Below are 14,772 nucleotides of genomic sequence, written 5' to 3'. Positions count from 1 at the left end.
TCTCCAATGGCTCCTCAGTACGCACCGAGTCTGCGATCCCGTCTGGCACCTTTGCTGCTTTTTCTGCAGATAGGCTTCATAGTCATATATGCCGTTTACGTTGAGATCGAAAGCAATAGTAAAGCAGATGGGACTACCTTCAGCAGCTTTTACCCAGGTAGGCCTATAGTGAGTCTGGAAAGGTGAATAACCCATCAAGGAAACATAATTTTAAAACTATAGGTTCTTTAAAAAGCTAAATAATTACTAGGATCCATGAGTATGGGGAGGGGCGGCAGTTGTTGGGCAGTGATAAGATCAAACAGTTGTTGGTTCTTTAGGAACAGATGACCTAGGGTTGACAATTGGTTTAGCTGAAACACAGCAGAAGTGACTATTGTATAGAACTGAAATGTGATTCAAGTATGTGAGAGTTTTTTTTGTAAAGCTTGTACTATTTCCTTGCTTTTGCAGAGTTCCAGGATGTGAACGTGATGGTGATTCTAGGTTTCGGCTTCTTGTGCACTTTTCTAGTGCGATATGGTTACAGTGCCTCTGGATTCAACCTTCTTGTAGCTGTCATGGCCACCCAATGGGCTGTCATTCTCAATGGAATTGAATCCTGGTATTACAGAGGAAAGATCAGGGCAGATTTGAGAAGGTATGTCACCGGCTGAGGCAGTCATTTTCTCACTTTTTTAAGTGCAATACATTTGTCCCAGTATCTACAGCTTGTATAGCGAAATAAAATGGCACCCAATTGAACAGAGATGTATCAAACGACAAAAATAAAATTAAGAAAATACTATAAATACACATTTCACAGATCTGATATTTAAGTCAATGGTCAATGTTTTGATATAGCTTGGTGGTTGCTGAGATGTGCGCAGCCTCGGCCCTTATTTCAATTGGAGCCGTGCAAGGGAAGACCAACCCTGTCCAGCTCGTCCTCATCGGCCTGCTGGAGGTGTCAGGCTTTGTCCTGAATGAGTGGCTCCTCCAGACTCTGCTGAAGGTGAACTTTCAATCCTTTGTATCAGTTCTTCAGGCCCTGTGCATTCCCTTCATACATAATGCAGCACGTAGACATTTGCTTATTCAAACATGAGTTCCTTGACATCCTGGAAAGCATCCATTAGAGACGGAGATGAGGACAGGGGAGTAGAAGATGATAGATCTGGGTTTGAGGTCTTGACCTTAACCGGTTGCACAGTGGGTACACCTGTTTTCTAACTCTAGGTCCCGGCAGTGAACAACATCATGTTGCTTCACATCTTCGGGGCCTTCTTTGGACTCGCGCTGACCTGGATCCTGTTTCGGAAAGGATCCCTGCAGCCTTTCGAAAAAGAGAAATTTGACCGGCAAACAGGATTATTCTCCATGTTGGGTAAGGCATAGGCTATGTTTTTCTGATGTTGCTGCTAGATTGTGTTTTTTTGTTGGATGGCGCAGCAAATGGGATTGTTCAACTGGAGATTTAAGTTCAAACCCTGCGTTAGTATGAATCCACCATGTTAACAAAGAATCTGAAGCCGATGTTCTCCGTTCTCCAGGGTCTGTGTTTCTCTGGATGTTTTGGCCCAGTTTTAATTCAGTCCTTGTGGACAATCACAGTCCTGGGAGGAAGCTGGGGGCCGTGTGCAGCACCTACCTGGCCCTGGCTGTCAGTGCTGTAACAGCAGCTGCTCTGTCTGCGCTCTCCAGCCCCAGAGGAAAACTCAACCCGGTATTCTAACACTTGATGTGTTAACGCAACACCTTTCTCTTCTATGAACAGAGTCGTGATTACTTCATAACGGGGCGTATATCTCCTCTCCTCTGTCAGATCCATATGCAGTCATGCATCCTCGCTGGCGGTGTTGCTGTTGGGGTTTCCATGTCAGCGGTTCGTCAGCCTTGGGAAGCCATGGCAATCGGATTCACTGCGGCTGTTATATCAACCATTGGACTGCAATATCTCAAGGTGATGATCACCACCACCACGTACCCCTGAAGTAAGCCATCACAGCTCATCATAAGATCTTGTTTTCCAGACGCACATGCTGCTGGCATTCGAGTGCCATGACACCTGTGCTGTCCTGAGCACACACGGACTCCCTGGTCTACTGGGGTGGCTGGCACATCTCCTGCTACAGATAAAAGCCAGTGACGATCACACAACGTAAGAACGCAACCGTCACTCGAAATTGCATCGCAACACACACACACAAAAGGATGCGACGCCCTGTGTAATTGGTGCTTTGTTTCGTAGGGCTATCCGGTTTGCTGTGTTTCACATTTATACTCTCCTGATCACCATCGGTCTAAGTCTGTCCATGGGAATCATTACAGGTAAGTCTTCTCTCGAGTAAGGTTTCCATTATTAACAGTCTGGCACAATCAAACCAGAAGACAGAAGGTCCATTCTCAATTATTCAGTCGCAACAGAATGCCATCGACATGTCCTACTTTAGCTTTTCTGTGTTTTAGTGAAATGCAGAGGCCCCCTGTCTTTATAGTGCGTAACAATATACAGGTTGACAACCACAGGGGTATCTACACTGTATTGTGCAGTAGACTTGCCATTTGTAAGCTTTCCTCATTTCTTTTTATGTCATTGTTTATTAAAGGGCTCCTACTCAAGTGGAACTTCTGGAGACCGCCTCAAGACAAGAAATGTTTTGATGACCAGGCTTTCTGGAAGGTAGGCAATCAAGACGATCTTCTTAAAACAAATATCTAGCTGAACATAATTCTATATCCGCACCGAAAAGATCAAGAATTATCAAGAATGATACTAAACAGTAATGGACTTGGTCTTGTGTTGTGCCATGCCATACTGAAGGTCAAATCTTAAATTAGCATTGTGCAAAAATATTTTCATGTTTCATGCAGTTTCCCCATCTTGCCGTGAAGAAGTAAGAGGACGGAGAAAGAAGCGGATCCTGGAAGAACTAACAATTTCTGGTGTTCATTCATGTCAGTGTATATCATTTCATACAGTTTCTTACCCTCATGAAAAGTAGCTATTAGATGTTTTTGTGTGTGAAAGACTGGGATACATAAAATAAAACAAATCTAGCCCGGAACTGTGGAAGCATGAATGCAAGACTCATTTTCTGCCCGGTATGTCTGTTTAATGCTGCCATGGTCGGCAGAAACTGACCTCATGGTTCGGATGTTACACAAGCAGGTGGGTGAGAGTTATAATACAAATCTCCAGTACATGTACAACAACCTACAGTTTGTCAAACCGTTGTGGACATCATGTCAGCAGTGTGAGCTAATTAAACGTCAACAATAAATCTGGATGGCTGCAAAGTGCCAGAGCTGACATATTGTTATTTCAGGAAACACACAAACAAGCCTAATGGTTAAATTCAGGAAATGCGTACTGTATTATGAAATATTGCCCTCAAAGATATATTGTAATAATTTATGTTTCCACTTAAAAAGACTGTTCAAATTAAAGGATGCTGTGAAAGTAAAGTATACCCAAAGTGGACATTTCAGAGATGTAAAGCTTCCAAAATACATTTTGTTTTACAGAAGTTAGAACAACAACATGGCCACACCGTCTGAGTGCAAATAGACACATTTAAATATGTTGAGCCACATTTGAAAATATTATTTTGGAGGAAACTATGAGAACTTGTGCTTAGTTATGATCTAGCCAGTATACAGCAAAAAACATAAATTAAAAATGTTACATTGAAAGCTAAAAAAAAGCTGTTTGTATAAAGTGAATAACCACTAAAGCGTCTCGTCTCATACGATATAGAAAGCAGTGTATAAACAGTGGACGTGAAGACACACAGAGTCCATTACTGCCACAGATCCTCTGTACGTCCAAACTTGAAGACCAAACCCCTAAATCAGAGAACAAGAAGACAGTATGAGACAAATATGTCCACAAAACATCTTTGCAGATGTGTAAGCATGAGTTTGATGCTGAGGACCGCTGACTTACCCAAAGAAAATGAACGCATTCTGGAAGAAAATAGCAATGCCCGGGTACACGACAGGCTTTTCTGCAAGAGACAACAGATTTACAGCTTTCAAAATGAGGCCCGCATTTACATGTTGACAGAACACCACATTTAGTAAATGAAGAGCTGCTCATGATTGGACTGTGCAGCACTTTGCTCGCCGTGTACAGTGCATGTCAATGAAGTTACTGCATGACTGACTTACGAGGCACTACGAATCCTCCAAACAGAATCCACATCGAGGCGATGAGGGAGCCGAACGCCAGCATGAAGCCGATGAAGAGCCACACTCGAGCGCCTGCGGAGCAGAGATAAGAAAAGGGTGCGTTACTTTATTTGGGTTTGTACCTTACTGCATGTATGTCGTAGCGGCGAAACAAGAAAACGGTTTAAAATGAGGGCGCAAGTACTGTGGAAACCAGAGGTGGCGGTATTAAAATACCCAGTGGGGGAAAACATCATTATAAATAGGAATGTATGATACAGCAGTATAGAGAAGTTCGTCATATCCTATCATACACACCTGTCTGTCCAATGCAGCCCTCGCTGTAGCTGTCTCCTCTCACTTGGCCATTCGAAACAGCGTTTATCCTGGATGTGTCCAATGAGATGATCAAAAAACAACAACAATCATTACAAAACTTGTCCGAAGCTACTTTCAACCGCTCGCTTATGTTCATCGTCCCCCACGGTAATAAGTGGGTACGATAAGTAGGCCTGTTCCTTAAGACTGTAACAAGGATACGCATATTATGAAGGCCTCAACTCACAAACTGGAGCATCTAACGTGCGGTGACACAGCAAGACGACCAAAACATTACCGTCACCGGGTCCACTTCCTTGGTGTATCAGAAGCTCGACACTTAGGTCACATGACAGCAGCTGGAGCATCTCTGTGACAAATTGAGCGACTCCGGGGAAAATAAAGAGGCCTGGAGATGTGGCTTAAAGCTTAAGAAACACCAAATAACTGAAACTTGTGACGAGACCGTTTGGTCACACTGGAGAATCAGACATTTCCTGTGACGGAATCAGTGTGCGGAGAGTCGGGTCTCACATGAGAAAGGCCACTGTAGCGATGACTCCACACGTGTGGTAGGCATGATGGAACTGGCCTTCATCGGGATATTTCACCGCAGCGTCGATGATGATCCACCAGCCAGTGAAGAACTAGAACAAGATCACACAGTCAGCCCGAGGACTTCACCCGTTAGTAGGAACATGACTGTCAACAAATGTGTGCAAGAAATCTGCATCCTGGCCATTTAAATCAGGAACCCACAGCTCCACGTACAGTAGGAATTAGTAACTACAGGCAAACACCAGGAAGACAGATCAGTGTAGCCTGTGCTATGTGTGTATCTGCCTTTATAACTGACACCATCGGGGTACTACCAGAACTCCAGCGGCTACAGATGCAATGGTGTTTCTTCTTTCTCCCCAGTCCACATTGCACTCGCAGTCTCCGCACCGGATTCCGTCCAGGAAACCCGACATGACTCTGCGAAAGGGCGTCACGATCAACAATGCGTGAAATCAACATCAAAAGCTCCTCTCGATATCACAAATGTTTATTATATATATATATATATATATAAAACTGACAATGTACATTCCCCCTCCACCTGACAACATTGTAAAAAGTGGGCTAACGTTTTATGTTTGTGCGCAATCGCTGTACTGTACGGATGATGCTCAATTAGCTGGCTTATTTACCAACTATCTATACACTATAGCTCCATGACGTCTACGCTAGTCGACAATAAGGCTGTCGGAGTTTGTAATTGTAAAGACACTGAACTTTACAGTAGCTAACAACAGGGCTGTGTCGCCTCGTTGGATTCTTTTGTTCATCGCTTTGATATTAGCAAACATTTCCTTGAAGGTTTCTTCTCGCTACGAAGTTGCTAGAAATAACAGCATAACTCCAAAGACACCAGCATTACCGAGCTAAAACACACGCCCCGTCAGAACGACTGGGTTGTTACGTTAATGTCATTCTTTTAAATGATTTCATACCTTTTATTTTCGTTTTTCTGATGTGAACCCCCCTCGATAAGCCCGACTTTGCTTCCGATAGAGCTCGGTCCTGCACATGCGCAGTTCACACACTCGTTTGATGAGGGAACCTCTGAGACGCCGTTGATAATGTTGCATTCAGGTGTTGTGAACAACATGGGAATTTGTGCAACATTGCAAGCGAATGGACTACTCAAAAAGTATCAGGCCTAGTTGGTGGTGTGTAGGGATATCAATACGTTCAATTACTTGGATGTGAAAAAGACGTGACGTATAAATGAGCTCATGGGAGCGGGCAGTGTCACCTCGTACTTCACACTAACAGGGATGACACAGAAAACATGGCCTACTGTGCGCATTTTCTTCGGTGTAATGCAACAGTTTTCAGAATACAGTACTCAATATATGTGCAACCCTTCTGCTGATACACCCCTGGTGCTACCTATGTTACAACCAAATGATATAAAGCCGACTTCGTAGTTATTCCCCACCCCCTCAGAAAAATGGCAGCACACACGTTACTTACGTGTAACGCCTAACTACGAGCTTAATTCTACTTCATGAAGGTAGCACTGCGGAAGAGCAGTTTGTGGACGAGACACAATCACATGAATTGATACTGAAAGTAATACAAAAGTAGGTTACATTTGTGACCAAATCATCATATATCTAAAACAATAAGTACTTAAAAATAATTAAAATAAATATTTAAAAAATACCGAATAATACAATACTTAAATATTAGAGGGTGTGAGCATTTAATTTCCTTGAATATAGGCCTATTTGCTTAATCTGTGTTTCAGTGGTGCTGGTGCCGAGCAGCTAAAAACTTGTTTGAAGCAGGCTGTTTATTGAAAGTTTACATTTTATCTCAGAGGAAAGAAGTTGACACAATCAACAGAACATTCTCTTAGATCTGTTATTGATTGCTAAAACAACCTGTTGGTGTTCTTGAAGCCGTTTGCTGTATAATCCGATCTGAGACCTGTGCCTGGGACATCATGTGTGAGTCACATGGGGCCTTCAAGCATGCTGCAGACCTATTCATTATTCACAAAATGTAATGCCTGCAACTGCAAATCTACTCTACTTTATTGACGATCACATGGAGACATTCACAACGAATAGATGGAATAAAAAGATATCAAGTAGCAAGTTAGTGGTCCACAAAAATGTGTTTGGCATCATCATTTGAAATTAGTATGCAAAGAATTGTACAGCTACTTTAGAGTTGATACATTAGATAATGCCATGCAAGCCAGTATAAATGAGTGAACAATATGGCAATTGTCTTAAAAGACTCCAAGCAACTGCAAGGCTACAGATATGGACAGGAAGATGACACCAAAGAATCCAATGTAGCCATAGGCACCATGCATCCTCTTGGACGGATCTGGAATAAAACGTAGAACAGAACAATGCAAACTTTCACCAAAGCAGAATTATATGAAACAACAATGAATACTAAACTTGTTCACAAGCCAATAACTGACATGTTGTTGATAATACATTCAATGACCACTTATCTTAAACAATTACCATAATTCAGACCTCAGCCAGGCATGTCTTCCGTTTATTATCTTTTGCTCAATGCTATATTCTGTAAATGATTAAACAAAACTAGGCGAGGAGTAATACAAATACTACAATAATAACCGTCACCTCTGTGATTACTAGCAGTGCAGCGCTAGATTGAGCTTTAATCCTTAAGATCCCCTACACTCACTTTGACCCATGTACTATTATACTGCGTACATTTACAGGCTACATATAAATACTATTGGTGGTCTGTATTTTCAATGCATTATGCCACTATAGAAATATTTGGGTAAAAAAAAATCTATTAGACAGATAAGAAGAGTGGGCGAACTGGTTTCAGGGCCTTTTGGCCTTCGTTGAGTCCTTTCACATGAACAGAATGTCAGTCTTACCTCCTGTGTAGTAGCCCCAGGCGTAAGAAAACCTGCTGGTCACCCAAATAGCCCCCAGCACCGATGCTGATAGCTGAGATGATACACAAACACAAAGAAAGAATTACAAACAGTTAGAAGAAAAATGCAGAGGAAGTTCCAGTTTGAGGGGGGAAAAGAAAATGCCTAATCACTCTGACTCTGCTATCTGGAGAATTCATGCCAAAGATCATGAGGATTGTTTGCCCCTCCCACCAGTTTGACATAGCGTGAGGTTACAATCATAGCAGCCTAAAATAATTGACTACCAAGCCCTAAATGGCGTGGTCAAAAGATCCACACGCACAAAGTCATTCTATGCATGGATGGAGTGTGTAGAAATGATACATACCGGGTAGACAAGAGCGGCGATGGTCTGGAAGACGAGCCACTGAGAGTACACCTCCAGCGTGTTCTGGTGCGCTCTCTGGATACAGTTGAATACCTGCTCCTTGTCACTGTACATTGTGGGATACTGCAAAGTAGAAAGAAGAGGAAAAAAACCCACATTATATAATAACCAGAAATGCAATTGTGAGCGTTTATTATTAAGTTCGCGTGCACTTGTTTAAATGATTGTGCGCTAAAGCAAAGTCAAAGTACCTGGACGTCGTACTTCTTCCTGGCACCCCCGACTTTTACTGCCAAGTAGCCCAGCATAATCCAGCTGTAGAGGTAGGTGAATATGGCATAGCCAAAGTGGGACGGCAACACAGTCAAAATGTCCATGCCTGCTCGATATGTTTGCGTTTCAAGTTGTCAAAAGTCGGTGGCCTGCACACAACACGATCTGTGACTTCTTATCCAAGCGGAGTGGTAGGACAGACTGGAGGCAGGACGCAATCCAGTAAACAGGAGTCGAGGTTACATAAAATATCGCGAGATCGCTTACCCGCCCATGCCATAACCCATTTAAAGGGCAACACCACCATAATAATACTAATACGTTTTTAGTTGCAGGTGGGAAGTTCGCTGTTTGCTCACAATTATGTGGACTTTGGTATCTAAACCTTTTCACGTGGAGATTTTGGCAAGAACTGAATTTTTCGGCGATTGGATGACAAGTGCCTCTGTTCTGGAAAGTGCTCAGAAACCCCTTTATTGTCAATACAGTTTGATGAAGTTGTGATCATCCTAGAGGTCGCAACAGGCCATTTAATAAAGTGATGTCAAGTTTAAAAAAAGAAATGAGTCTCTATATCTATTTAAATGGTTACTATGGGGACTAACATCACACATGAATAATGTAATTTGGCTCACTGGATGCACAAAAGCTTTCCAGTCGAACCCAATTAATGCAATATAAAACCCAGTATGCAGAAATAATAACATACATCATTTTAGAATAGGTAAAAATAATACTTTCATGTTGCATGAAAAAAAACATGTTTTTTGGTTTCCCAAACTGCAAGGGATTAGCATGAAGGGGGCATGTCTGTAAGAGGTTCATCTAGTTCATCATCAGAAGAGTCAGCGTCAAGGGTGAGAGGGTCCCCATCCCAGACCTCATCCTCTCCCTCATCCTCCTCCTGTAGAACAGTGGGGTCCATCAAAACAAAGCTTAAAAAATAAATAAAGCAGCTACCTGCCAGACAAATCAACATTTACCCTTATTTATTCGGCACCCTGCTTCTGTTGTCCGTGTACTGAACCTCCTTGTTAGTGCCTCTCTAGTTACAACTCTTCCATTTGTTGATGCAACAGTGACATCATGTTTGAGTCTAATGGCTCACAGCATTGCAATGTTTGACATTTGACAAATCAAAATTGTGGACTACCTGCAAGGTAATATTAAGGAACGCTGGGGTAAACATACTTGCATAAAGAAAGAAATTCTAAAAACTGAAAAACGTAATGTAAATGTAAAAAAGTATTGCAATTCATCTTATGTTGCTATATAATGTTCTGGAAGGTGTTGCAACTCCAAGAAATGATATCCTGTATGGGGACATTTCTAATCCATTAATACAAATTTCAATAAATATTTCAAATAAATTATCAATTTATTTTCGAAAATACAAGCTATACTCGGGTACAATAATGTACAATATTAATAATCAATGTTGTTTTTTTGTATTGTGTTAGATGACAGCTAACTGTAATATATTAACCCTGTCACCCATTGCTTTACTTCTTAGGATTAGACTTGAAGAGAGAATGAGTCACAAAAATGATGAAGACCTTGAAATCTGCTACTCACTGGCTTTGGACATGTACTTTGTGGTATGAGTGGACAGCTTCTACTTCCTCTCCAAACTGTCAAACCTAGAGCAATTTCAAACAGAAACTTTTGAATTTTTCCAATGCCTTAATGCCAAACGGTTGTTTTTTAAATTTACTGGAAAATATCATGGTAACATAACCTGCCCCCCTTCCTGGTTGTAACCACTCCACTCCACATGATAACAGTCAAACATGTATTTTAGTCACTTTAGACATAAACATATACTATAGCCAAAAAACATGATAAACATAACATTTTCAATTTATACCTCACATTTTGTGGAGTGACCTTTCGCATGCATCACTGATAGAAATTTGCAGGACATTGAGGACATGCCTCATGATGTTTCCTCATCTCACTCAGTTTGCCTTCAGAAGCTCTCTCTCTGGAAATGAGCAGAGACATATGATATGGTTTTTTTTATCACATGCCGTGTGTATGTTTTTTAGTGTGTTTTACATGTCCTTTATCAACTCTCCATCATTCACCACCCCGCAGTGCTCGACACACTCGGCTTTACTGTAGGAGCCTTGTTTGGAGGGCACGCACTGACAGACGGTGGGGTCAGAGGCCCAGATGGGTGGCTGGCCTGTGCAGGGCTGGGCCTACTCCGGAGTCATCAGCACCCTTATTTATTCGCCACCCTGTTTCCGTTGTCCGTGTACTGAACCTCCTTGTTAGTGCCTCTCTAGCTACAACTCTTCCATTTGTTGATGCAACAGTGACATCATGTTTGAGACAGTCTGACAATTCATTGCAAACGTGTCTTGTGGCAGCTCTTAATGCTATTTGCTTTCTCGTCGTTCTTTTTCTTTTACATTTGTTCATTATAGCAGAGCTTTTCAGACTACAGCCATATCTGCAGAATATGTTTAAAAACAGTGATTATGATTACTTATTATAGTAATTCCTTTCCGATGAGCGGAAACTTCTGGAGAAGATGATCAGTCTTGTGGCACTACTCTTCTGTTTGTAGGTCGGCTGCCGGCTCTCTTGGGCCCCCTGCTGGTGATCGTGTGCGGTGGCAGCAGCATCGACATGGAGCAGCTGAGCCACCTCAAACACAAGCTGCAGGAAGACATTTGTGCTTCTCCTAATATTGTGGTGTCATTTTTTAAGTCACACGAAATATGAAAATGAGATTCCTTAGAACAAGAACACATTTATTAAGTTATAAATCATTTATAGATTTTATTACATGTGAATGTGTTTCTAACGTGCTCCGCTCAATGAACTGTCAGAATTAAATTACTACATCTCCCCACATGGTGGTGTCACGTTCACTATTCACAAATACACTGGCCGTCCACAGAGTCTCATACAGAACACTTATTTCTGCTTTAAACAGATACTTGATGATGTGACATAAGTTGTACATTAATTGATCTTACGTACTTCAGCACTGCCAGTCTGAAGCATTACAAAATACTACACTCCACCCAAATATTTGTACATTCTAGTCTTCCCTTGGTCTTTTTCTAAATACATGAGCAGCCTCGGAATGATTTCCATCTTTTAACTGAAAGCACCTCTAGTGCTGAACTGTTTGGTGTCATTCTCACCATCACATGAACTGTTTCCGCTCGGTCAGTTGGTGTTGTAGGAAGTTATTACCATGGAAACAGCTCCTCACTGTTGTGTCTGCGTCAGAGAAGTCAAAGGAAAGAGTTTCATTTCACAACCCGCTGGTCGTCTTCGCCTTCTTCTCTCTCAGACAGCTGCACAATATATTAGGTTCATAACAAGTACAAGCAGAGAATACACTTTATAGCTCACAACATGTTATAACATGTCTGTTAAAGAGCACCTTACGTGAATTATTGATAAAAACAAAAGATTTATTTTTTAAAAATAGAAAACTGCATCTAAAGCAAATCCATATATAACGGCGATAAAGACTTCTCTATAATGAATGTAAACTGGTATTCACACTGGTAAATTCATCTGTTTGAATTCATAACTCAAGATCTACTTACTAGGTTTCTTCCAGAGCTTTCAGTCACATCACATGGCCTTCATCTGCAGGTGGAGTTTTGTGGAGTTACTGTAAGATGCTCAGGGATGACAGACACTGCTGAATGACTGCAACACTGAATATGAAGTCTGGTTTTATTTTGATATTGTTTTTCTGAGATTTGTACAAGATGCACATCTTCTCTAACACTCTGCAGTAACACACCATCACTTGGCTAGTTTATGGGGGCAAAAACACAACTTTCTGTTCTTCTGTTTGATCGATCGTTCTGCACTGGAGGTGTTTACCTTGAGGAATACTACCAACTGTAGTATTCCTCAAGCCTTTTATACACTGAATGCTTAAAGCATTAAAGAGCTTCAAATCCATTGTCACTCACTTGTTCCCCATTTCAAAACCATCCCGAGGGAAAGTCTCCCTAAAGCTCTGTACATCCTGTGTGTATAAATACTTTTTCCACATCAGTAAAACAGCCCTTAAGAATCAGCTTTATTTGACCAAATATGCATGCACATACAAGGAATTTGACTCATTTCATTTGACATTTGCAATATATTTAAGTGTTAGGTTTATTCTGAGGTGCTTGTTGCTAAGCGATACAGTTGCTTGATTGGCGTGAGTACATTTAATGTCAAACAGGTGTTGTTAGTGTGTGTGTGTTGTTAGTGTGTGTGTTGTCTCTCGTTGTTTCTAATGATGGTGCTGAAAGGACAGCTCCGCTATTTCAACTAAATCACGTGTATTGAGACAGAGAGCAACTGAAACGTTGTGTTTCTATTCGCTGGTTGTGTTTTGTTAGTTAAACACACGTGAACTCTGGCTGTCGTCTGTTGTCGGCAGTGGTTTTGTCGCCTCGCTGCATGCTGCTACTTTACAACTTGGGTCAATGAGAGCAAACTTCACACAGACGGGCTTTGAGGTTTCATTCAGTGCAATAGTGCTTTAGAAAGCTCTATTTCAGCTTTGTAGTATCCAAAGTACTGAGTTTAGCTCATGGTTACTGTGTAATAGATTATTTCCTGTGTATATAATGTTGTGTTTGAGCTTCTGTGATTTTTCCCAACAGACATGTGCTTGTACACCTTCCTGTGCTTATATAACGTTGCAGGTCGTAAGCAGCGTTGGTGTGTTTATTCAATCAGTTTAAATATCATAATGCTTGCAGCTGTGGAATACAACGCTTTAAATGTCAGTCGAAAGAGGCCACGACACAGCTCAATTACAAATGACCTGTTTAAGAATATTAAAGAGTGGAAGCATTTTCACTTTTCAGTCAGATTATAAAGCTGTGTTCTGAAAAATACTTCACTGCAGTAATTTCTGGGTGTTTCCAAAATACATCAATGTCTGTGCTTGATCTGTTATATTGTCTGATTATAGGATGGGCTTTAACATTTAGAATTTATTCTACAAGATTTCATTATTTCTTCATATGGAATGATGCCTTTATTTATAAGTGGGCAGTAGAGAGGTGACAAGTCATGAGAGGAGAGAGAGGTATGGAAAATGACACAACAAAGTTTCCCAGCCAGAATTGAACGAGGAACGCTGTAATCACAGTATATAGCAGTGGTGAGCCGTCTGGGCAAGCAAGGCCTTCTCTGCTGGCCTATACACTGACAGAATCCCAAAGTTATAGCTATTGTATAATTTCATTATTTTTCATAAATACACTACATGTATTATAAATATTTTATCCCATTATCTTATTTTCTCATTGCACAGCTACTGTGTTCCTCAGTTGCTCTGCTTCCAGCACAGCTTTTTTTAAGTAGAGCTTTTATCCAATCAGATTTCGCCCCTATGCTGTCTCTAAGTAAAACAATCTGCCCGGAGGCCTTCAGACTTACAAGTGAATCCCTTTGCAGTTTAAGTAAATGGGGACGATATTGTTGATTGTTTAGTGTTCAACCAATCAGATCTTTAGTTTGACATGTTGGGTGTATTCTATGTCAGAGCTTCTAGTTGGCCTACAAGTACGTCATCATTAACGTGTGGCTTGATTGGTCAGTGGGCTAGTCTGACTGTTGTGAAACTAGCTAGCAGAACTCTGTAGTAGTAAGAGTTGAAGTTTACAGATATGTAAGAAGTTTTAACGTGACATTAGATTTTTTGTGTTTTGGCATGCTTGGCGGTGACAATCCCAATATCTGCTGCCTCTGCCGAGCGGACATTTTCAGCCCTCAAACACTTTAAAACCTATTCAAGAAATACAACTGGGGAGGCTCGACTGTCTTCAATGTCGTCCATGAATCGAGAAGGACTTCTTGCTGGAACTTAACCGATGTTCTGTACAATCGTGGGATTAAACTCTTTAGAAAGGAGGATGGACTTTGTCTTTAAATAGTGAACAGCAGCTTTAGTAAGTGAACTGCTTTAGTTTTTTTTACATCTGCAGTAGCTTTACTACTGTGTTAATGTTTCTATCATGTCGTTTTTATGATATGGTTACTATTGTTCCCTCTGATGTGAATAATATTTTAATGGTATCCTCAAGTGTGTGGCGGAATGCGTGCTTTAGGCCTGTTGAATCGTGTTATTTGGGGTTTATGTTATTCTACCTGCTTTGTTTTTATTTAACTATATGTGACTAGTTCTTGTGAGTTTGTTCTTGTCATTGAGTGAATTACATTGATTTTGACTAAATGCATTGCCCGT

General features: G+C 41.1%; 3 protein-coding genes across 3 annotated transcripts; 1 reads left to right on the top strand and 2 right to left on the bottom strand.

Moving 5' to 3' along the window:
* Positions 1-6: 6 nt before the first annotated feature.
* Positions 7-3,035, top strand: rhd (Rh blood group, D antigen; the record flags this gene model as incomplete). Its single annotated transcript, XM_079174720.1, has 10 exons — positions 7-157; positions 454-640; positions 844-994; positions 1,219-1,366; positions 1,533-1,705; positions 1,805-1,942; positions 2,013-2,140; positions 2,231-2,310; positions 2,589-2,662; positions 2,854-3,035. The coding sequence occupies 10 exons, from the start codon at positions 7-9 to the stop codon at positions 2,878-2,880; spliced, it is 1,257 nt and encodes a 418-aa protein (XP_079030846.1). The 3' UTR covers positions 2,881-3,035.
* Positions 3,036-3,083: 48 nt separating this feature from the next.
* On the bottom strand, positions 3,084-6,045 carry tmem50a (transmembrane protein 50A). Its single transcript, XM_079174115.1, has 7 exons — positions 5,967-6,045; positions 5,343-5,448; positions 5,005-5,117; positions 4,471-4,538; positions 4,153-4,245; positions 3,929-3,989; positions 3,084-3,828 (listed from the first exon to the last, which is right to left on the bottom strand). Exons 2-7 carry the CDS (start codon positions 5,442-5,444, stop codon positions 3,783-3,785), a joined length of 483 nt encoding a protein of 160 aa, XP_079030241.1. The 5' UTR covers positions 5,445-5,448; positions 5,967-6,045; the 3' UTR covers positions 3,084-3,782.
* A 995-nt stretch (positions 6,046-7,040) lies between these two features.
* On the bottom strand, positions 7,041-8,748 carry mgst3b (microsomal glutathione S-transferase 3b). Its single transcript, XM_079174129.1, has 4 exons — positions 8,519-8,748; positions 8,268-8,390; positions 7,898-7,970; positions 7,041-7,359 (listed from the first exon to the last, which is right to left on the bottom strand). Exons 1-4 carry the CDS (start codon positions 8,642-8,644, stop codon positions 7,259-7,261), a joined length of 423 nt encoding a protein of 140 aa, XP_079030255.1. The 5' UTR covers positions 8,645-8,748; the 3' UTR covers positions 7,041-7,258.
* Between the last annotated feature and the right edge of the window lie 6,024 nt (positions 8,749-14,772).

This window comes from Pholis gunnellus (assembly GCF_910591455.1).
Source record: "Pholis gunnellus genome assembly, chromosome: 15".
NCBI lineage: Eukaryota > Metazoa > Chordata > Actinopteri > Perciformes > Pholidae > Pholis > Pholis gunnellus.
This window is presented reverse-complemented; position numbering and strand designations above follow the sequence as displayed.

Bases quoted from the DNA above. Each gene is read 5' to 3' on its own strand.
- tmem50a (XM_079174115.1), bottom strand. From the start codon at position 5,444: ATGTCGGGTTTCCTGGACGGAATCCGGTGCGGAGACTGCGAGTGCAAT. The intron at 5,118-5,342 runs GTAGTACCCCGA...ATCTTGTTCTAG, and splicing joins CTGTAGCCGCTGGAGTTCTG to TTCTTCACTGGCTGGTGGAT. The intron at 4,246-4,470 runs GTGTGTATGATA...TCTGCTCCGCAG, and splicing joins GGGCTGCATTGGACAGACAG to GCGCTCGAGTGTGGCTCTTC.
- mgst3b (XM_079174129.1), bottom strand. From the start codon at position 8,644: ATGGACATTTTGACTGTGTTGCCGTCCCACTTTGGCTATGCCATATTC. The intron at 8,391-8,518 runs GTACTTTGACTT...TCTACTTTGCAG, and splicing joins GGAAGAAGTACGACGTCCAG to TATCCCACAATGTACAGTGA. The intron at 7,360-7,897 runs GTAAGACTGACA...GTTTTATTCCAG, and splicing joins CTGGGGCTACTACACAGGAG to ATCCGTCCAAGAGGATGCAT.